The following is a 24,522-nucleotide window of genomic DNA, read 5'->3' on the forward strand; positions in this document are numbered from 1 at the left end:
GTTGTCTCACTGTCATGCTAATGCTCTTGTCAATATTGTCTGTAGTGAAAAAAGTATTACCCAGACAGTATTAAAGCTGCAGGATCTGCATAGCAGCTAGGCATTTTCAGAATGTAATCAGCATATTTCTCCCCAATGTTTACTGTAATATAAAAAGTTGGACATTGTTTAAATTGTAAACTGTAGTAGGTACAGTACCACCTGTGGTACAAGAATATTCTAGTTTGACATCATTAACAGCCATATATATGATTGACATATATTTTAGCGGTTTATGCTCTATCTGTGGATTAATACTTATTTGTTTAACAAAGCAGTGCATTTTAGCTATCAGTGTATCGCTATAAGGAAGACTTGTGGTAACCGTTACCCACACTTCCTTGCTTTATAGACCTTTAAAACTGCCAGGTGCTTTTTAGTTGAAAAGAAACTCATCAGCAATAGTAGTCTATTAATGTACAGTAACGGTAGATTGTCTACGCTTTGAGGTTGTTAATTCACTCTGTGGCTGATGGTTTTCATTCTCCTTCTGGTGTCACATAAAGACAGCTATTTCAATCACCCATTCTATAAGGAGATTGCCCCTCTGTGCTACCTCTGCCCTTCCACCCCAGTGTTTTTCATTTTCAATTTTTTGAGGCCATTTGTCACCATTTTGTACTTTGTCAGAGCTGATGCATTAAGGTGAATAAGATCTGAGAGCTTAGAAAACTGTTACTTATATTTAATGTGAACTACTCAGTTTAGAAGGGTGGGTCCACCATTATCAATTAACTCTTTAGATGGTGAGAAATGAAAGCCGTCGTCCATAGCACACCTTTAAATAGGCAAATTACCGGAGAGCGGGTAAAGAAATATATATATATATATATATATATAATTTTTTTTTTTTTTTAATTTGTTTTTATTGGAAATTTTCATATACAACAAAAATCAAAACAAAGAAGAACATGAATATAAACACAGTATACAGAATGGATATCATATACATTAGAAAAAGCCATATAAATAATATATATATATATATATATATATATATATATATATATATATATATAAATAACAATGGTGGACTACAGCATAAACAATGTAATCCTACATAATAAACATGGCAAGCAATGAGATTCAATAACAATGAATTAAATAAAAAGAAGGGAGGAAAGGGGGTCACTGAGTCGATTGGTAATAGGGAGTGCACAGGATCAAATCAACCCATTAAACCTGTAAATTTGCATAATAGACATCCCAAGGTTCCCAGACCTCTTCATTTGTAGCCACGTTATTGCTGAGTAGAGCATTAAGATACTCCATCAAACAAACATCTTGAATAGGGGCGTACAAGTCTTCTAGAGAAGGAGGTAGAGTGGACTTCCACAGTGGGAATCCGGGTGCGGGCCGCCACCAAAATATGTGTAATGAGCTTAGATGTGAGTTTGGGAAGACCCATAAAGGGTAAACCCAGCAGATGATGTAGTGGATCTAGGGGGCATTGTTGTTGCTTCACTCCTCCAATTAGCTGATCGACTCGATCACAATAGCTTTGTATAATGGGACAAAACCAGAAGATATGCTCTAGAGTCCCACGTTGGGGACCCAAATTGCCAACAATTAGAGTCTACCCCTGGAAACAGCCTTGCTTGTGTGATACCACGGAAACAAAATCTTGTACAAAGTTTCTTTATAAATGGTGCAAATAATGCTTTTGTGGAGTAGGCAATAAATGGAGGAGATAGGACCCTTGGCACAAGGACCAGCTGCACATATCCTCTCTAAGAGAGTTATTTGAGTAATTCTGGGTGATTGTTGAAGGGAGAGAACATAATGCCTGATCTGCAAGTATGCAAAAAAAGGAGGTTTGTGGAAGGTCAAATTTCTTCTGTAACTTCGGGAAGGAGAGTAATCTCTTCTCCACCGGATGCAAAATATTTTGAATGTGAAAAAGCCCTCTTTCTCGCCATAGTTGGCACATGGATCTGGTTAGACTATCGGGTATCAGGGGGGTGTGTATAATAGATGTAAGTACAGAGGCATGAGAGGGGGGACCATACTTAGACTTGTAGCCTCTCCATACATTTCTCATAAACACCATCGGTGAAAGCAAGTCTCTATCTGTGAACAAAATGGAGGAGCTCCATAACATCACATTGGGATATAGAGGGCCAAGCCAGGCTTCTTCCAACTCCCGGCAGATACTGGAGGAGAATAGTTTAGTCCATGAGGGCAAATAGTGGGGATGAGTTCTATATATTTAATGAGATCCGGGGCCCCTAGGCCGCCCAGCTCTTTGGGTGTGCAAACCACTGTCTTGGACAGTCTGTCTCGTATGTGCCCCCCAAAAAATTCAAACCAGCTTGTAGTTTTTTCAGGGTCAAAATAGGGACGCGGACCAAAAGGGTCTCAAATGAATAAAGGAGCTTGGGTAAAAGCACCATTTTTACTGACTCAATACGTCCCAAGAGCAACAGAGTGCCCCTTCCATTTGTTCAGATAATTGTATATCTCCTGGAATAGCGGAGCAAAATTACGGGCATATAGTTAGTTATATGTAGCTTTGATCTGAGTGCCTCAATGAATAATCCCGCCACAAAAATGAGTATCTATCTCGCAATGCTGAGAGATGTAATAGTGGTATATATAGAGGTAAGGCCTCCATCTTGGAGGAATTTACTTTGTAACCTGAGGCAGTGCCAAAAGTGTATAGCTCGGCCCAGCTGCTTGTGCAGCAAAATACAATTCAATACAATAAGAATGGGCTTGATGTAATACACAGCAGGAAAGCATCCCTGTTTTAAGGGTAGTGGGGGTTCCCTTAAAATGCTCCCTAGTATATATCTTAGCAATATCAACCCTATTCATTTGTTTTAGAACTCCTAAGTTCAAACAGCAATGCTTCTGTACACCATACCTTCCAGTGCCCATGTATTTCGTCCCTGCTTCTAGTGTCCCATGTTTTGTAAAGAGTGTAATCACTTGTAGTAGCATTATAGTGTAATCAATGTAATTAGTTAGTCTCAGTTCACGTTAGCAGTAAAAATTGTGGCATTTACCTCTCCCGAGTGGCTACTGGCAACCACTAGGCACTCAGGATTGGTAACTGCTAGGCTTTTTCAGGTGTTTGCAAGTGACATTAAAAATAAAAACACCTGCAAAGCAGTGACTAGTGATCCTGATTCAAATATATGGAGATGGTGGGGCTGGCAAACCACCTTTGAACAATGCATGTAATACAGCAACACTGCCACCTCCTACAGCCTGAGAAAGACGTAAAACTAAATTATTTGTTCCAATCTTATCCATTTTTTTCAAAAAGTTTTAGGCAGTAGAGCCACTTAAAATCACCCACAAAGTGCTAGTATGAACCTTATACAGCATACACCCTACTATACCAGGGCTCTCCACTGGGTACCAGATAGTTATTGATCTGAACTTAAGCTGTGTGACTACACTGTCTGCATTCATAACACTATGTAACTGGTAAAACCAAACTTTAGGAGCAGCAACTTGTCAAATCTTCTGACAGAGTAATGATAGTGAAAATGATACAAGGTATAATCTCAGGCAAGGCTTCTAATTCCCACTGACATCTCACTAGGGGGTGTAGTCATAATAAAAAGAGGGGTACAATATGTGCCCATCCCACTACACCCCTGCCTAGGTGTCACTCAAAGAATCTTCCCCCAGAGTGATGTCCTGATACCCGATCCCGCCCACTCTGAGAGTGAGCGGGCTGTGTTCAGAGAGACAACCCGCACACAGTCCTGAGCCTGCAATTCCATATGGTAGACATTGGCCACGGCTATGGCCAGTGCGCCCCCCAGACCAAACCACCAAAGAATCCTTTAGAAAATAAGAGTGGGCACACAAAAAAAGTGAGGGCATGGCGTGCCCGCCCCACTACACCCCTGCATCTCACTCTATGCAAAGCCCAGCAAAGAAGCTGCATGGTGACAGCCAAGCGGTACTCCCAGATAAAATGGGCTTGGGAGAATTGTAAACATTGTATAATCATATATTTAGTGTCATATGTAATTGATCTATGTAGTGGGGCATAAACTACATGAAGCTTGTTTACAAAGAAATTATGGGAGAAGAAAATGAGGTTAGAGGTTATTGTAGAGATAGTCAGGGAAGTATTTACACCCATTTAAGCATATTATTATTATTCTAAGGTGACTTTTTGGTTGGAAGAATTTAAATTTGTATTTATATTGTAAACTGTCGCAAGATAACAAAAATATAGTTAAAGTTATTATAATGCCCATGTTGGGGAGTTGTTACTAAAATAATTTTAAAGCTATTGATGTATTGTTATGCACATCAAAATAAACTTATACTCTTTAATGTATTAAGTGTCCAATACTAAGTTTAGTGTGTATGGTGTTGGCTGTCCCCATAAGGATGCCTTTCATTTTAATTATGTTGGATCATCTGCATTATGCATTTGCCATTGTAATCTGTGTGAATTCAGTTATGGTATTGAAAGGATAATGATGTTAAGGGATCAAAAGGCTGAGGATTTTATTAATGACATAAATGTCCCTTGTGATTTAATTAATGAGAAAATGTATGGATTACCTTTGTTTTGCATAACCTTTTTGATATACAAAGTGGCATAATGCAATAAAGCTAATTTTATAATTGGATGCATGCTGGAAATTGGAATTCTATTTTGCTGTGCTAAAAGGTTTAATAGGACAGACATTATTCTTTCTGAATTGTAATTTTGCAAAGTTAACTGTGAAATATGCACATTTTGAAATGCACTTTGGCTTTTATTTGAAGCACAGAGGCACTTCATAAAATTAAGTTGTTTTTGTTCCTTACCTAAGATTATATATCACAATCATCTGTACCTGTTGTTTTTATGGGTCTTTAGTTTTCTGTGTTCATATTATCTTACGTCTTTTTTCTGCAACACAATACTTTATTTTAGAGGGAATCTATTAGTAGGGCTTATTTTGTGCACACAGTTCTTTCTTTTTCACCGAAAAGCACGTGCAAGGTATCCAGACCTAAATTCATGTTTTTCATCTTTTTGATTGGGGAGAATGGATGTTATTATTACCTTTATTATTTCCATTAATTTATTTACTTTCCATTTTTGCCATGTCTCTGAGATGGCAAGTGAAGAGAATCTTTCTAGCAGTACCGCAGTCATCAATGAAAACCTTACCATGACACATGGCTTTCGGATCTAGTTCCATTCAATGCAGAGACTTTATTAAAACATTGTACTTATGGATCACTAGAGAAGTTTGAAATACTTAAGTTTCAGTGAGTAATTATGCTTACAGAGAAGTTTCAGGACTTCTTCACCAACCTTTTTTGAGGCAGGTTCATCTTCAAATTTTTATTTCTTCTTTACCTGAACTCCTAACCCTTTTCTTCCTTACCATCTCTCCTTTCCCCAAACTAAAGCCACCTTTCGCACAAATCCACTATCTCCTCCCGTTAATTAATTCATTCTTCATGTTAAAAGATTCCCATTCACTAGATTGAGTTGTATCCTTTAGAATAACATGCAAGCTTTGTTTAGTCTTAGCCCCCTTCATACATTAACCACATGGTTTGCTATGCATCTGGGGATGGTTAGCTGCTTCTTTGCCCGCAGAAGCGGCAAAGTGCACCACATGTTAACGTATTTGCACATGTTGGCATTGTGCTTGCGGTGCAGTTCTTTCTTCAGAGGAGGAAAACATAGAATGGTTTTTAGGGATTGTGATCCGCTGCAACCACATGCACAGATTGGGTTGGAAGTGCAGTTGAGCCTTTATTATGATATTCTGAATAATCTTAACTCTGGAATGGTCCTTACTCTGAGTCTGTTGACCTTACAAACCTTGCTCATATAGTATTTAAAAAGAAACTATGTAACTATTATTAATATAAAAGTAATAATTAAACTGTGAAAGTTGTGGCCAGATGATTTCTATAAAATTTGCAAAAAAAGTTTTTTTGTTTTTTTTTTTTTACAATCTGAAAGGCAATAGAATAATATATGACATATTTTACTTAGTTAATTTAAATAAAGTGAAACATATGTATCAACTCTTTCTCTCTTTACCTCTTATATCAAATTAATCCACAGTGGTAAGGTCAAGGTTTGCATGTAACACAAGTATCTATAAAATAAATAATCAAACTAGGCTACAATGTTGACATTTAAATATCCTAAAATTCAAGAGTTATACTAAGCTAATTAGTTGTTTTACTACTTACTACTTAGACATTTTCCCTAGCATTTAACCTGAGGCTTTAAAAGCCCTTTTTTGAAATTCACACACACTTACCAATGGGAGAATCTACACCAGGGCATTTACTTGAGGCACGTTTTTGAACGTTATAGATAAAGCTTCTTGAAATGTTTTCAAAAATAAAACGAAGGCTAAACGCGTCCATTGATTTGTATAAATGCTTGAAACGTAAACTTTGAGGTTCTTGTTGGTCTATTAGTTGTATTTTAATGAACAGTGAAAGAACTTTAAAACTACTTGTCCCTGACCCCTCAGTTTGATTTGAAGAAATCATTTTTTAACAGTTTAGAAACACCTGCTAGCAGGCTGCCAAGATTGTGTCTTTTTTTTCTTTTTAAGACACTAAGCCTATGATGAGAATTTATTCTCTCAGTTTATAGTTACATAGATGAGTGTTTTTCCTGCTTGTTCAGAGTATGTAAATAGCTGGATGTGAATGATTTGGACAAAGCCTCATGTTAGTACTCTGTTGTGAGGAAGCAAAACACATGGCATCAGTGGAGAGCAAGGGCAATGTAATGAGGAAATTATTATCAAGAAGGTTGCTATGCATTATTTGCTCTTTGCATTATATTTGTGAGCAAAACTTCAAAAATGTATTTGTTTGACAGAGAACTGATCTTTAGCTACTCATTGCAGAAGAGCAGAATAGTTAAATCATTGTGCTAAATATCTAAACAGGAATAGCAACAAGCATGTCTAATATTATAGCTGTTCTGTGGATATGTACTGTCATATACAGTAAAAGTTTATAAAAAAAAAAAGTTGTAGATTTCCCTTAATCTGACATGGGACTAATTAGTAGCTGCAAGGACAGTTTGTCCTTGAGAAGTACCCCTGTCATTTTCTGCCAGACCTATTTTCTAGGGTGCCGTCTTGATGTCCTGGACTTTATCTTTGTTATTGTAATACAGTAATTTAACAGGTTTATTAATCTTTTGGAATTTATTATGGCCGAGCGATGGCTATTATTAAGTTGCTATTGTAAAGAAAAAAAAATACATTCAGCCTGTCAAGGCAGCTTGTCTTCTGCATTGGCAGACATGAAAACATTTATTTTGTCTCCTAATTAAAGGGGCAGCAATCAGAAACTTTGACAGAGTTCAGCTCCTCAATGCATTGTCTGCCAGCTTCCATAGAGCAAGCTTTATAAAATTCTCTTTAATTCAGGAGCAGAATATCATTAACTTTGTAAGTGGATGAATACAATGGACAAGCAATTTAATTAACTTCTAACATTGGATGTTGGACGGCGGACAAAATGAAATTATGCACATATTTCTCATAGAAGCAGTCAACCTTGAAATGGGGCTTGATTGTGGTGGGTCAGACAGGGGGACAACTTTGTCCAATTATTTCATGTTTAGCCCAGGCCTATGAAATTTAAAATATGTTGCTTTGTAAATCAATCATTTCTTGTTTTGAGACAGTTACAGTGGTTTGTACAAGCAGGCCAAGCCCAATCTGACTCTGACATGCTAACTACTGTTTCCCACATGGTACACAAGTGACCTGCACAGAATAAATAACAGGCGTAGTTTCTAGCTACAGGTCGGGGGGATTTGTGACTTTGTTTCTTGAACTATGGGTCCAGAAGAAAGAGTAGAGATGAGTAAACACTAAGAAATAAATGAAGTCCGTGACCCCCCTTTAAATAATGGTTTGCAAACATATAAGAGCACATATAACTGAATATTAAAAATGTTTAAACTCATGTAGCACTTTTGTACAAAACAAAAAAAGGGGTTTTCTGGCAAAAGAAATAGTTTAGCTTTTTGTAAAGTAGATAAGTGATCTTGATTCCCAACACGTTTCGCCATTTTGCTTTTTCAGGGGAGATCAAGATTGATAACAATAAGTTAGTGTTATTAATTATTGGGATGGGTTACAGATTTAAAACAGAGTTTTATGTTTACTAGAGGGACAAACCATGATCTGAAAGAGTACATGAATGATTTGGTAAATTAGGTAATCCTAAAATGATTTCCTTCTGGATCTTGCTTTGAATTGGCCCCACCGCTTGGCTTTTCTGCTAACCAATTAGAGGACTATGACCGATATACAAAATAGGAAGTGCAAGGGTAGATTAAGAATGGGTGGCTACCTTGGAGTCTGCACCATTTAAAAACAAAATGGCACTTTGCCAAACAGATTCCCTTTTTGAAATTGCAGCTCTGGTTTAAAGATCAATTCTTCTGCACTTTGCACTGTATGAAATTTTCTCTTCCGCAAAGTGTCCTCAGTCTTCTGGCTTGAATATTGCCTGAACTGAGGACATACCCTGGGTGCAAGGTGTTATGGACCCCCTAAGGGGCATCACTGCAGCACCCAATGCTTACAGTGTAATACTGGAGATAGAGACCTTTCTTCATCAAGGACAGTCCACTACTAAAAGAAAAGGAGTCTCAGAAGGTCCTGCATGCCATGTGATGTCATGTGACCTAGCTGAAGATTTGTAGAAAAGGAAAGATGGGGTGTAGACTTGGGATTTAAGTGAATTTTTATTTCCTTGTGCATGCTACTTTTGCATAATGTGTTGTTTTGCTGGCTTCCTCCACTAAAAACTCATCTTGTAGTCTCCTTTCTGTATGAGCTGCTTCATTGTCTAAAGAGCATTGAGCAACTCATGTTACCATATTCAGGACTGACTTTATTATGTTAACCTTTACAAGTTATTTATATCTTTATTGCACCTCAGATAGTGCTGAAAAACTTTTCACTAATGTGTAATGCCGATAAGATTAACCCCTCCCTTGCTGATTAATAGAAACACATTGATGGGTTTGCAATTTATGTCATTTCTTCCGGAGTCCCTTCTTCTTTTAGCTCCCCACACTGTTGTTTTCACCCTATAGGTCCCCTAAATGATGAAATGAATATTTCAGGGTTAAGCTCTATCTGAGCTTTTTTATAGCTATCAATGTCTGCATGGTACAATGAAACACACTGAAACTGGAGCACAACAGCCATTTAATTATATGTACTTTAGCTGATAAGTCTAATTCAGGAAATGATAAATTGCAAGTCACCTAATTTGTTGGCAAATAAAAAGTGATCGAGTACATAATAATAACAGTTGATTAGTGTGCAAGGCCAGTTTCCCCACCTTTAATAAGCGATAGACTTATGCTTTGTGTTAAGGTATAGTTGATTAAGTGAGGAATGAGCAGATGTGTCAAATATATACCTTTGGATTTGCTCGTCTGCACTTATTTTCAGCTCGGGTTACAACACCGTTGATGTTTTAGGGAGAAAAGTCATGACACATTTTCCATGAGAATGGAATTTCCCCATTGTGCAGTTTTACAGAAATATTTGTATTTCTTTTGATTCTACAATTAAAAAAATCAATTTATAATTGTCCATACATAGTATAATTCCATCCAGGTTATACATGAATATTAGGGTTTGCATGGAATGATGGTGATAAAGATGGCATAAATCGACAGAATATGAGCTGTATGTGTCAAATATTTTTGGCCAACTTTACATATGTGACATTTGTGTTGTCCTTGGTCTTCTGTTGTATTTTATGTTTGTTTTCCCCTCTGTTGAATGTTTACCTTACTTTGTTTTAATTTGTATAGGTATAATAAATGGCTTCCCACAACTAGCAGATGTAGCCAACAGTTATGCATTATGTGTCAGGGGAGCAAAAATGTTTTAAAAGCCTCAAATATATGTTGATTTACATTTACCTATTAGGATTAATAGCTGTACACTTTTCTTAGAAGTCACTTGAGTGAATCAACTCTAACCTTGCTGTTTTGTTTTCTAAAACCTTGTAGATCTGGATAAATAATAATAAAAATAAAAGACTGGGTAAATAATGGGGTGGGGGGGGGGATCTTTTGACCGATTAATTTACATTCTGTAGGGATGTTATTTGCATCTTTTATGTAAGTGCAACCTTTGCATAGAGCATTGTTTAAAAAAAAAATATATATATATATATAATATATATATATATATATATATATATATATATATATATATATATATATATATATATATATATATAAAGTGTGTGTGTAAATGGCCCTACCTATATACATTTAGGTATGCCAGCATGAACATGTATTGAATGATGGGATATTATTGTAACAGTTGTTTAGTGTTGAAGGATAGAAATCTGTCTCACAGCTTCATTGTGTTCTCAGATAATTGCTACACAAATGATAATGTCTAATCTGGACGAGATGGTTGACAGTCACTAAGAGCACTCGCTGCATGTGATGTTTGGCTGCTATAAATGTAAATTTCACACAAATCTGTTGCCTTTGCCTGTTTCCTGATGGCATATAATAGACTGTCTCTCCTAATGGCTAATTAATGTGTGTTCTTTGACAGTCTGCTTTATAAATATGTAAAATATATTTTTCATTGTTTTTTCTTTTAAGAAAATGGACACGTAATCAATAATGTCAGACGTGACAGAAATATTGTTGACACACACTTGGGTTGAAGGGACTGGCAGGAGATAAGCACTTCCTGTCAGCACGGGCCCCAACCTGATTAATATTCCATCTATGGCACGTCCATTAACAAATGGAATCATTGAACTGTATTGATAGAGCAGGTTAAACATTTTGAAAGTTCTGTTGAACTTTAACTTTCAATATTCATTCTAGCTAATTATGGATTTTATGACTGCATGAATTACGGTTTCTGTGTCATTATAGGCAATTTGTTTGACATCTATTCATTTTAATATGCAGACTATCATAATATTGTGATCCTGTAATGCATTACATGTTTGCTCTGAGCAGAAGTAAATTTGGAGAGCTTGTCTGTCTAGATCTGTGTTTGATAGTGAATTGTGACCTGTTGTCAATACCCCGAGGTGAAGGAAAAACAACTCTTGTGCTCACGGTAATGCCGTCATCTGAACACTGATAAGTTTATTTCAAATAGTTAATTCTTGGGTTGTCCTTGTACAAGACATTGCTTGTTGTATTATTCCATTTATTGGAAGGGCAGTTTAGTTGTAGTTTTAAGAGTTTTTATATAACCCTTTGACTTAGTGGTTTATTTCATTCACAACTATTTCAACATATTTTCTTTCTGCCTCTTCCCATATCGAGGTGCAATGCTTGCCACCACCATCTATCTGAATTTTGTATTACAGATTAAACTGTGAATTTGGTAGGGATAACTCTTCTAAAGAGTCCTGTGAGAGGAAATTTGTTGGCAAGTGCCTGAATTTGTCAGCAGCAAGGCCAGCCAAAAATATGAAGTGAAGTTATTCTAGATATCTAAAATTTATGGCTGCTAATATAGGTTTAGTAAAATCAGTGTTGACCAAACATTATTCACCATGTTTGCAGCAAGGGAGTACAAACATATGCTATGATTGTGTATGTATAGCAATTTTTTTTTTTTTTGTAGCAGAATAAGTATGGGGTCAAATCGTTGTAAAAATTTCTCTTCCTTTACATGCAACTAATAGCAACAACCAATCTTCATAAAGTGGGGGAATTCCCTTTCTAAAAAATTGTCACTGGAATGGGTGATCTTATTGTAAGATTGAATCTAGCACTATATAGCACTATATTTATATAGTCTAAGGTCGATTTGGGGAATGCCTTAGACTTAACCTAACTGGATATTTTTGGAATATGGGAGGAAACCGAAGTACCTGGAGGAGAACCTGCAAACTCCATGCAGATAGTGTCCTGGACGATATTTGAACCTGGGACCTAGCGCTGCAAAGGCCAGAGTGCTAACCTCTGAGCCCACTGTGCTGCCCTGTAACTTTCTTTTTGCTCCTACATTTTATATCTCATTGACAATGATCACCATGATACAAGCTAAAAAAAAGTGTACAATCCTTCTCTTTAAAAAAAAAAATTAATATTAATTAAAAAAAAATTGTATATACATACAGTTAAATCCAAATAAAGGTTATGATATTGGCTACTTACCTACAACAACACAAAACTGCTAGTCACCAGGCTCAAGTTTGTGTTAAATTTGTTCTGAACATCGGTCATTGAGCCCAAAACGAATAAAGCCACACATCCCTCAACGATTGGGTTCAGTGCCTTTTTTTATTAAAAATTTTATCAAAAACATTTTGCCTCAAATACAGGAACTCTGTGCTAAATCTGTATATAGGCCGGTGGCTTTATTCACTGGGCTGTACGCCATACCTGTTATGCTTGGGGAATAATAATGCTGAGGTTTTTGTATAATTTTCTAATAGTATAACGATAATAACAAACTGGGTACAAAGCCAACCCTTTGCAGAGACTGTAGCTCTGTTCACTTCATCAGGGCCAAATTAGTAAATCAAAAATATGTACCTCACCTAACTTGTATAAAAAGACAGCATAGCACAATCAGCATATTCACTGATGATTCACTTGTGGTTTATGAGTAGTTGTTTTAGCCCTGCTCACTGTTTTCTGCATTGCCCACATTATTATACATTAAATTTACTCTTTCACAAAAACTGTACTTAAATACTGTTTAGAAATCACACAGAAAGAAGGACTTAGATTTACTTGGAAACCACATACAGCAAATTAAAACTTAAAACTTTGCCCATTGGCAGAAATAGGTTGGTTAAGTTGGTAAAAGTGAATAGTTTCCCAGTTTAAAAAATAAGCTGAAACGTGAACAGCTACCTATTTATGAAAAAATAAAAAGCAATACTAGCTTCTTCTTTTATGTGGCACTTTTTTTATTGTGTAAGAAGATATATATATTTTTTTCAACCTGCTTTCAGTACTAAAACCTGGTAATGGTAGCTGTTCATATTATAAAGGAAAAAAAAAGAAAAAGTAAAAGAAAACTGAAACGGAATGCCTAGGTCACAATGAAATGTTCCCATCAATTAAGTGTGTGACAGTATCTTCTCTTGGATTAACTCGTATGTCAAGTAGATGGGCAGGACCCTCGTGTAGGTACTTTTGAGAAATCAGCAAATGTTTAATCTGTTGATGTGCAGCTTGTCATACATTATGCAGGAAGCACTCAGCCAAAACCGTTCTGCCAGCTGGGCATCTGTCACTCTTGTGGTAAAAAGATACAATGCAGCGATTTGGCTATTGTACAATGTTATGGTGATTTTTTTTTTTTGGGGTTGGTGCAATAAATGTGAGCCTAGTCCTTAGAAAGTTTACAGTTGGCATTGTAACAGCTGCTTATGAAATTTATACATGGATGAATAAAAATTAGTTTAACTTGTAATAATCATATTGGTGTGCATACCCTTGTTACAGCATAAACATAAATGTTTTAGGTCAGCTGTGCACAACTCAAATATGTGATATCCTTAGAACTTATACAAACATCCATTGCAGGGAACTGATCATAAACAGTCATAATTGATCACTTATCAAAGTTGGAATCACTTATTATTTCACACTTGCAACACTGAAGAAAGATAAAATAGACCCAGAATTAAAAAAGCGTTGTGGTAATAGGATTGATGTCAACGGAGAAATCTGCTATTATAGTAATTCATGCCAAGGATAGGGTATGGGCCGCAGTCATTTCCTCTCAAGCTTCCAACCCACGCAACCTCTCAACAACTGACTCCCTCCTAAACCCCACACCTGCTCCCCCTGCAACATCCTTCTCTGCCCAAGACATTGGCATGTTCTTTAGAGATAAAATAGACAAAATCAGACATGATGTCTTTGCTCACCGAGCCACTTCAACCATACCCACCCCTTCCACCTGTAAATCGTCACTGGCCTTCCTCAGCCCTGTTACTGTGGACAAAGTCTCTTCTCTTCTCTCATCATCTCCATCTACTACCTGTACGCTTGACCCAGTAATTCTCCCTATCCTAAAGAAACCCTCACTGGACCCCTCCCTACCCCTCTAACTACCGTCCTATCTCCCTTCTCCCATATGTCTCCAAACTTCTTGAACTTCCCTGCTCCTTCTCCTTGATCTTTCCTCTGCTTTTGACACTGTTGATCAACCCCTTCTAATACAAATCATGCGCTCCATTGGTATCAGTGACACTGCTCTCGCTTGGTTTGCTTCCTACCTGTCTGACTGCTCCTTTTATTTTCTTTCAATGGTAATTCCTTCTCACCCACTCTCCTCCCTGTTGGTGTTCCCCAAGGGTCAGTCCTTGGACCGGTTCCCTTTTCTCTGTACACCTCCTCCCTCGGTAGTCACATATCCTCCTTTGGCTTACAGTACCATCTGTATGCCAATGACACTCAAATATATCTGTCCACCCCTGACCTGTCTCCCTCAGTCCTGGATAAGGTCTCTTGCTGCCTGTCGGCCTTCTCATCATGGATGTCTGATTGATTTTTGAAACTCAAATAAAACAGAACTCATCATCATCCCGCCCCCCTCAAATTCCAAATCTCCCCCCGACATATTTCTAACTGCTAACACTACTGTTATTCGGTCCTCCCCTCAGGCGCGTTTTCTTGGTGTCACCTTTGACTCTGCCCTCTCATTTACCCCCTATATTCAGAAAATTTCCAGGTCCAGTCACTTTAATCTACGCAACATCTCCAAATTCCGCACCTACCTGTCCCCTGAGACCACCAAACTCCTTGTACATGCTCTTATCATCTCTCGTCTGGACTACTGTAACCTCCTTCCATTTCACCTTAGAATCAAATTCAAGCTCCTGTGCTATGCCTTCAAATCCCTCCACAGTTATTGTCCCACTTACATTTCTGACTTGGTAAAAAGGTACACCCCCAGCAGCTCTCTCCACTCCTCCAATGACCTACTACTGACTTCCTCACTCATAACCTCATCACACGCACGGATACAAGACTTCTCTAGAGCTGCCCTAACTCTCTGGAATGGTCTTCCTCGTTCTAATTGGGTTGCTTTTTGCCATTTAAAAGCGCACTCAAAACCCCATTTTTTCAAACTTGCCTACCCCTCTTCTTCTGTCTTTTGAAACCATCACACTTCCCACCATTACATATCTCCCCTCCTATTGTGTGTAAATTCCCCCACCTGCAGGGTCCTCTTCTCCTGTATTAGCCTCTAATTTGCAACCCCTATTTAATGTACAGTGCTGCGTAATATATTGGCACTATATAAATCCTGTTTATTAATAATAATAATCTTATTAATAATAATAATAATAATAATAATAATAATATGGTCCGGGTTGCTTTGTTGGAAGTAAGAGCCATCACAGTGCAGAAATAGTCTGTTCTTTTTTTTTTTTCTGGTCTCTTCTCTCCATTTCTTAATCATAAATTAGTTTTTTCTGATATACACTGTAATGGCCTCATGCATGAAAACCATGTACCACATACCAGGTGGTAAGGTAATACATTTTCATATTTGCTGATCAGTTGCAGTCTCTAACGTTAAAAAGAAAACTTGTTATTTTTTTTTGTTTTTATGTTTTTTGTTTTTTTTTTTTTTGCATTGTTTATACAATTTCAACTGATGTTTCTACTTTTTTTCCATTTGAAAACAATGCAATACATCACATGATGCTGGGTCAAAGTGACAACATAAAACCCATTCATACTCACTTCTTTACCATTTTCAGCAATCTCCTGATTCTCCTGCCTCCATTGCAGCCAGTGCAAAGGAAAAAAAACACATTTCTATATGTAAACAACGTGTGATCTTCTCCTAAGTTGCAGTGCTTGGGCCTAGAGGCCAGTTAGTAGGCCCAGGCATTGCCATTTGGTAGAATCAGCATTGCTTCCTCTAGGCTCCATTTATAGTCAGTTCTGAGTCTTTTGTTAGAATTTGCAGCAGAAGATGATGTGATCAGGGATCGCTGGAGAGGTATCAGTGGGTCGGGTGTGGGCCCTATGCAGACACTGTCACTCTGTGGCTTTTTAACATGGTAAGCCTATGAAGTAAAATCTTGAGTTCCAAATATGTACATTTTTGACATCTTATTACACCAAATTATCCTGTCTAGAAGCAAATATTTCATACATTTTCTTTGGTTCCACAGTTTCACCTGAACTCTTTTGAGTTTTATTATTCAAATTGAAATTTTCTGATGGTCACAATTTTATTATGCACATCAAAATGTTGATAAGGTCAGTAAGATAACTGGCGAAGCTTTACTTTCCTAAAACTTGTGAACAAAATAAAATGCTTCTAACAATGCCAACAAAATAGTTCAGTGGAAATCTTATAAAGATGATGGTGGACACCTACCTGTCTGCCTGCACGCTTGGCACTGTCTCATAATTTGATTATACAGAAACTGCTGCTTGGATCGGAGTCCATTCCCTAGCAGAACAGCACTTTCTATACTTTCTATACTTTTTGAGGTTCTTTGAGAATTAGCCAATGGCACTAACAAGAAATTCTGGGAGCTTTTTAATCACATCCTTTGAGAATGGTATACAACTTTTTGTAGAAATGGGTCATGCATTATTTGGTAAAAAATGATATTTTCTTTGATTGTAATGTTGTCATTGTTGTATTGAAGGTATTTTATTTTTTTTCCTAATCAAATATTTTATTTATGTTTTGCAGGCACTGGGGAGCTTTTACTTTCTTCATGAGTCGTTAAAGAACGTATATCAGTATGACTTTAAAGGTAAGGATCTTTGGTTAATTTTTGTTTTCCTACCATTAATTGTTAGATTTTTCAACTCAAAAAACATATTCATACACCAACCAATTCATAGTTGTTATAAGCTGTGGTAGAACATGTCTTGATGTACACCTGTCAGTTCTATCAGTTTACCAAGTGAATACTGGGATTAACACATAGATACCTAGAGATGCCTACAAATAAACTTTTTCCTGTTGGGGTCATCAGTACAAAATTGCAGTAATCTTGTATGCAGATTTTAAAGCCTTCCAGTAGTTTTTGAAAGTTTTAGAAGTAGACCAATACATAAAGTATGGAATGTAGCGATGGACCAGCTAGCATGCTGGACAAATGGCTGTACTTCTAATTGTTCCCTTTGCATGATTTGAGGGTATTTGAGATGGTAATGAATAGTTAGTAACCCCATAGTTTTGAACTAAATTGTGACTACCTGTTCAGAAGCCAAACTGATGTCTCATGGAAGAAGCATGGAAATACCTTAAAATATTTATTTTGCTACTCCAGTGTTCTGTGTGGACATAGGTGAATTACAGGCACACCTCTATTCACAGACTTATATTGGGGAAGAATGAAGGATATGTGTATCAGAACAGCGCTGTTATACTGTCCTGTTTACTGAAAGAGCTGGGTCTGACTGTGGTGTCATTTGGACTGTACAACTATTCAGACACCCTACACAACATAAAACTGAAAACTGAACTTGCTAGTTCAATGTTTGCATCCCAGGAAAGCTTATCCGACACTAAAGTCGTGAGGCTAACACCACCTTACCACCAGAGAAAAATGTGGAGCAGCCTCAAACACATTATTCATTTCTTGGCTGGTTGCTGCTATTCATGTTGATGGGTGCTGGCCACCATCTAAAAATTATCTTGCCAAGTTGTTTCTGCCCACTTTCAGTACTTAACTCCTTATCTTCATACTTATTCCAGTCAGTGAGTGCATACCCTACTATTGCAACCACTGCCTGGCATTTTAGGAGAGGTCATCCCCAATAGTCTATTGCTTGCCCTAATGATTTTTATGTAATCAGTGATCTATGTAAGGGGCAGCTTCTGTTGTAGCATGATGTTATAGCATGATTTTTTTTTTCAGGCCACAGTCAGAAAAAGTCTGACCATTTTTTATATGGAGGGATGATATAAGACATATATTAAGATCCTCATCAGTAATTCACTGGAATAATGTCACTTACTTATAAAGCTCGCACTAACATTTCTTCAAGATTACATAAAAAAAAAGGAAAATTGGTTGTTTTCCAAATTGGTCACCTACGTTATTTATGACTGGCTCATTTCTTTAACACTTCCCATTGTAAATGATCCGGCCAGACCACATTAATCGGCCCTTTACATCACATTAATTTGAAACGTCACGGAATGGCAATAACTGTGAAATGAACTAATTGGCTCCATTTATATGGTTTCATTAACGTATTTTTTTCCATAGCCATGAAAAGCCAAATTACCTCTTTCCTTATAATTGAGGGTACAGGGTCTCACCACTCTTACGATCTTTGAGTGGCATTTCTGAAACATTGCAATTGTACTTTTTACTGACATCAATCACCTTTTTTTTATTCTTGCCTATGCCAGAAGTCTCAATCATCTTTAATGTTGTGTAAAAATAAAATTAGTTAACAGCTTTAAAAAACCATTAACATTTTATTGTATTTCTGGGCAACAACTTACTTTTACAGTAAGAGTAACTTAAAAAAAGGATTTGACTTTAATAAAAAAGAAACTTAAACATGGTGTTTCCTCCGCCATATTTATGTTTAGGTTATGTTGTCTTTGAAAAAAAAAAAATTCAAACGGGGACACAAAAATAGTTTTAGTATCATGAAGAAATGGATATATTTGGCAGTGGTTTCAATCTGCCCATGCCTTCTTGTTCTGATGACAACACACTTTATTTTCACACTTTCAACGTGTCACTTTCCTGTATGGTTGTCACTAGTACTGTGACAAAAAACTCTTTATTTAGCTTACAAACGCACCCTAAAGAACGTTTGACATGAGTAAGGCTACGTACACACATGCGATAATTGTCGTTAGAAAACGAACGATTAACGACATATCAACGATTTGATTATTTTGAACAATCGTATTGTCCACAACTCTGTACATGCTTTAACGATGTGATCAAATATTATTCTCCAATAATGTACACACACTTGATACGATCGTTTGGACTATGCAGGAAGTGACGTGTACTGAGAAAGTGTATCACAGAACAATCCATGATCACTGAACGACCGTACACAATAGATAGCGAATGGTCGTCGCCCATACAGATCTGCCGGGAAGGTCGTTAGTTTCCAGTGAGGTCTACCATGTTTTTATTCTACAGGGTCCCTGTCTGAAGAAATGTATATAATGTTTTTGTAGTATTAAGTAATCATGTACAGACCTAAAATATGCTTTTTGAAATTTGTGTAAAAAATGATAAAAAAAAAGTTAATTTGTATAAGCACATGATACTCTTAATCAAAGGGGGAGAGATAATATTTTAATATTTATAAATCAATACAATAAGTACCTTAACGTTGCTTCTAACCAGTATTTATTCTATATAGGGTGAGAATCATATTAATGTGTATTTGATTATCTTGTAAGTTAATTTTGTGGTCCCTTTTTTCCATAGTAAATGTTGGCACCTGTGGCTGGTAGTAATGCTCTTTAAGCACAGCAGGACAAAGGATGGGAGCATGGGAGCTTCTAGAAAATTGCTTACTAGCATATAAATATAAATTGCTTACTTTCATATAACTTGAATCTTTTTTTAGAAAGGTAAAAAAAAAGAAAATATGGATGAATTAGCTTGTAATATTTATGAAAAGTTAAAGTACATGTAATTACACTTGTTTCTTTTTTTTTTTTTTTTCTTTTAGCAAAAAAATACAGAAAAGTTACAGGGAAAGAGATCTACTCAGACACATTAGAAAGCACCCCAATGCTGGAGAAAGAGAAATTTCCACAAGAGTTCTTCCCAGAGGTATGGGTGATATAATGCCATCAATTTCTTTTTTGTTGCTTGTAACTATTAGTTTACCATTAAAGTGCATATCCAAACGACAAGTGAAATGGGTTATCAGTCTGATAATGTTAGGTTAGAATCCATTGCACCCTACATGCTCCCAACATTCTCAGAACATCACAAGAAGTATAGGTCTCCCCATTTCTCTGTCTGAGAACTTGAGCTTATTGGAGTTCCCAGCAGCCTAGAGGATTTGTGTTGCATAATTATTTCTAAATCATAAACATAAGACATGGGCATGTAATATAAGAGGTGTGTTTATAAAGTTTGTGTGTTGATTTGATGGTGTTTCACTCCTTTTTTTTTTTCGCTCTTTCGTTCCCTCTGTTTGATTTGCTTTTTCACATTTTCTTTATTTTTCCATTTTATTTCCCCTTTTCTGAATGCCAAATTTGACTTTTGAAACTATTCTTCAACCAGATTCAATTGAAATCTTTTCAGTCTTGTAAATTGATTTGCCTGGAAACATGCTTTTTCTCCTCATCTCCTTTTTTTTGGCAAATAAGATTTCAAAGGCCCTGTTATGCTAACTAGCATTTTTTGAAAATGTTCAAAACAACCTGCAAAAAATTATAAGGATTGCACCAAATAGGTACTTTTTTTAAAACTTTTATGCAACAGGTGGCGGGAGGTAGTTTGCCCTACCTGAGATGAGTAGAAAAAAAACACCTCTACAGGTTACTAATGTTTGTGCAGACATTAATAGGCATTTTAATGCCAGAAAAAAAACAGTATATTTTTTTTGAAACCAGACCCTTTTATAGTACTGGGACCTTCCTTTACAGGAAATGGGCTAAAGAGTGTGTGTGCCCCCTTTTACTATCCGTAAAAGGGTCCCTGGAATCCGGCATGCCAAAAAATGAAGAGGACAGAAAGCATGAAGCCCCCTTCCTTGTTGGCAAACCTGGACTATACTTTAGTCATTGTATTCATCCAGGTCATCTGGGGACAGCTTCTGTAATTGGCTAAACAAACATAAGTAAAGATTACATGAACTATGTGATCATTATTTACAATAATTCAGGCAATATTTCATATTACAGGTGCACCTAAATCCTCAGAGTAATATATATATATATATATATATAATATACATGTTTTAGTACAGATGGTCTATGTGTGAATGCATAGACTATCTGCACAGGCACCTAATACCAATATTCAATATTCTCGACATTACGTCTACAGTCAAGTATATTGGCTGTGCATATTTTTCTGTCTTTTTTTTCTTCCAAGTTTAATTGTCCCGGTGCTGTGTCACTATCTGGTCTACTTGATTTACCTCTGCTGTTTATTGAGACAACTACGATTCACAATTGAAAGTTAATGGCTGCCATTGTGCCTTTGTGAGGACATCCACCCTCTCTGCATATATGATAATGGCCCCTCTTAGTTAACGAGCAACTACTGAACAAGCCAGATTGTTTTCTCTCTGCTGTCATAAAGGGCAAGTGAGTTGTAGCAGATTTAAAATATATGCAAAACATTCTTTGCTCGCAGTGAAGCGATCTTTCTTCCCTTTTTTTATGACTGCCATGTAAGGATTATCTTAGAGTAATTACTTTGATTGAGATATAATGTTATTCAAAATAATTACAAGCCACAGCATGGAAAATGAACCAAACTCACTCTGTAAATTTATGAGGCCGCTTGGCAAGACATGAGCCAGGAAATAGGCCTTTGGGATCAGCACTTGAGATAATGTTAGCTCATTTTAAAAAAAGCAGATTTGTGTAGTCTATCAGGGTTGAGTCACATAAAAATATATGTTTTCCTTAGCCATAGTGAGAAATCAGTTGTTATCATAGATCACGGATGCTGCTCCAAGCTCTTATGAAAGATGAATTAATTTCACTAATGCTTTAATGCAAACCTTTCATGGAGAAGGCTATGTGGCGATAACCTTACCGCAGCCTCTCCTTTCTTCGCGGTGATTTATGCGGTCTTTTAGCAGATGAAACTGCCTCTGTTCACAATCCGTCTGCTGCCTACAGGCATCATATTATTAAAGCCCATCGAGACTGCACATTGTAAGGCAGCAGAGATAAAAATATCTTTACCTTGAGTAGTGCATTTTGGGTATTGGGAACATGTTTAATCCATAACTTTAGTCCCTAGTGCTATACCTGGCTGCCTTTCACTGCCAACATAAGTGAGGAGCAAACAGGTTGTACCCTATTGTTCCAGATTGGAATTGGGCATCCAAATCTGTACTGGGTTGAATGTGGATTACAGACATGGCCTGTATAAGAAAGTGTCAGAAGGTGCATACACCTTTCCAGATTGTAATCCACAATTAATTCAAGGAAACACACTTTATTGCTCTAAATTGTATTGCAAATTCATGGTAAACAGGTATGTAGGTTCGTATGAAATAACCTTCCTCACCTTCCAGGTCATAGAGTTATTATTTCATGCATACCTATGTATCTTCATTTGAATGGCATCTCAAAGCTATGTATTAAAATAAAATGTATGTGGGCTATGGCATAAAACTCAGATGTGGATATTGTATTCCCCAACTATTCCATTGGGCTGTTCCGGGTTTACAAAAAAATTCTGGTGTCGTTTGGATTTGCACAACGTCCCACAGCCATGCAGAGGAACATTTGTTCTTGTTCTCAGTTACTGTTCTGTGAAGTAACTGTAGATGATGACTTGCCCAAAAGACTTCCGTTCTCTCCCAGGAAAGAGAGGTAAAGCAAAGCGAGAGCAGAATTGTTAGACATATTTTTTAGGGTTAGGTAAGTGTTCTCTACTGATGACACCTCTTCCACTGGGTATCATTAATCTGGGCAATACTATCCTTCAGGCGCCCATGGTTCTGCTCTACCAGTGCTGTGTACTGTTGTTTATTCCACCCCATTGCAAGGGACAGGCTTTCTGCCACAAAATAAACATATCTACGTGTTTGCAATCTTTTCTGTGCATACAGACCTATGCATGTGCAGCCCAACGTACAATTCTGTGTATCCCAACATTTGCCTTTATACCAGGAACTAATGAACCCCTGTGCGCGTGTGCGGGAGTTGCATTATCCTGGACTGCCCAATCCAGATGACCAAAAATCTTAAACCCAGAAGAGGACCAGGTAAAGTTGGCAGTGCCTGTGCTGGAGCGAGGACTGGTAAGTGTAATTAAAAAATTTCAATCTGGCAGGTAAGGGTATTTTATTGCAGAAGGGACATCATGTGTCCTTTCTACAATAAAGTACGTGCTTGCTTGCAATTTTTTTAATTGTTAAATTTAGTTCTGCGTTAAAGGTATATACTATGTTCTGTATTACATATTCCTGACCAAAGTGGTATTTTTTCTGCAGTGGCACATTGTTTTGCACTTTGCAAGTAAAACATTTCTTCTGTATGGTAATAGGACTCAAAGTCTTATTGTTCTGTGAAGCCATTGGATTATATCAGTCAGTTAGTATTTCCAGATGGTAAGATCAGCAGTGAGAGTCTTTGTACCCTCTCAGTACATTCTTTCTTACAGTAATTTTATTCTTGTCTTCACTGAAAACTGATAACATTTCAAAGGCAGTTTTAATAACATAAAGATTTGTAAAGGTTATGTTTTTTTTAGCAGAGTGAGGGGTTACACCTAAAAGTAAGATAGAATTTTCAAACATAGTGGTAGTACTTTGGAATCATTCCCTTTTTTTCCTTTAACAGTAAATTACCTGGGAACATGAATGGTATTTATAGTACAGATCCATCAGTGAACAGTTTGCTCCATTGCTCCTAATTGTGCTTGCGGGAAAGCAATATATTTATTGCCTAATTCTGACTGTTTTAAGCACAACAGTTGCATGTATCAAATGGAACAAAAATGAATTTGAAATAAAAACTCAAAGCTAGTGTTTCTTAAACAGGTTTCCTCCAGAGGTTGCCAAGGGTTGAGCGATGAGCAATTTGCACCACTTAGGTTAGTTTAACTGACGCCATTGATCTTTTTGGCTATCTGTAAGGGTGACACTCTTCCCACTGGTCAGCAATATAAGGCATTCTTCCTACCGATATAGAAATTGTACAAGGGGTTCGTTCCCACCTGATAAAATCGTTGGGAAAAACTTAACTAGATAAACACAGGAGGGAAGACCTCCTCAAAAATGATGGGATTGCATTATTCTGTGTTTATGCTCAGTGTAGTGACAGATATCAGCGAGTACAAGGCAAGGAATAAATTACCATTAGCGACAATATCAGCTGAATGGTTGACTTGGACTGCTGTTGCACATACTTATACTCTGCTTACTATTTAACATTCTAAATTTATCACAAGAGGTAAGTCTTGTAGTATATCTTGTGGTGACCATTCTAATCAGTACAGAAAGTGATGGAAAGTCCCAAAAGATAGGGTTTAATTCTAATCTTCTCATAAATGTACTGTATCTGTTCCATTAGTCGTTCTCTTGTTTTACCTCAATGCATTGTGTTTTTTCCATAACATGAAGCGAAAGCAAACTATTCCAAAAAACTCAAATCTTTAAAAATAAAAAAAACTTTTTTAAAAGTTTACACCTTTGTTCACCTTTGTTAGCATTGCCATGAGTCTTGCCCTCTTTCTTCTTTCTGGGGTTTGCCATTGCATCCAACCTCGCCATCTTCTTTCTTCTGAATTATTTCTGATGTCTCCCAGTCCTGCATTGTTCAGGTGTGAGAACGGGTGACCGGTTTTCCTCTAAATGTAAGAAAAACA

The 24,522-nt window shown here is 36.9% G+C and overlaps 1 protein-coding gene across 2 annotated transcripts in view; it reads left to right on the forward strand.

Annotated features, from left to right (window-relative positions):
- INPP5A (inositol polyphosphate-5-phosphatase A) overlaps positions 1-24,522 on the forward strand; it is a 242,864-nt gene that overhangs the window by 122,386 nt on the left and 95,956 nt on the right. For both annotated transcript variants that reach the window (XM_072425211.1, XM_072425212.1), the window contains exons 5-6: positions 16,707-16,770; positions 19,682-19,785. In XM_072425211.1, the coding sequence (XP_072281312.1) occupies positions 16,707-16,770; positions 19,682-19,785 (168 nt within the window). The remainder of the gene's footprint in view (positions 1-16,706; positions 16,771-19,681; positions 19,786-24,522) is intronic.

This window comes from Pyxicephalus adspersus, chromosome 10 (genome assembly GCF_032062135.1).
Source record: "Pyxicephalus adspersus chromosome 10, UCB_Pads_2.0, whole genome shotgun sequence".
Lineage (NCBI taxonomy): Eukaryota > Metazoa > Chordata > Amphibia > Anura > Pyxicephalidae > Pyxicephalus > Pyxicephalus adspersus.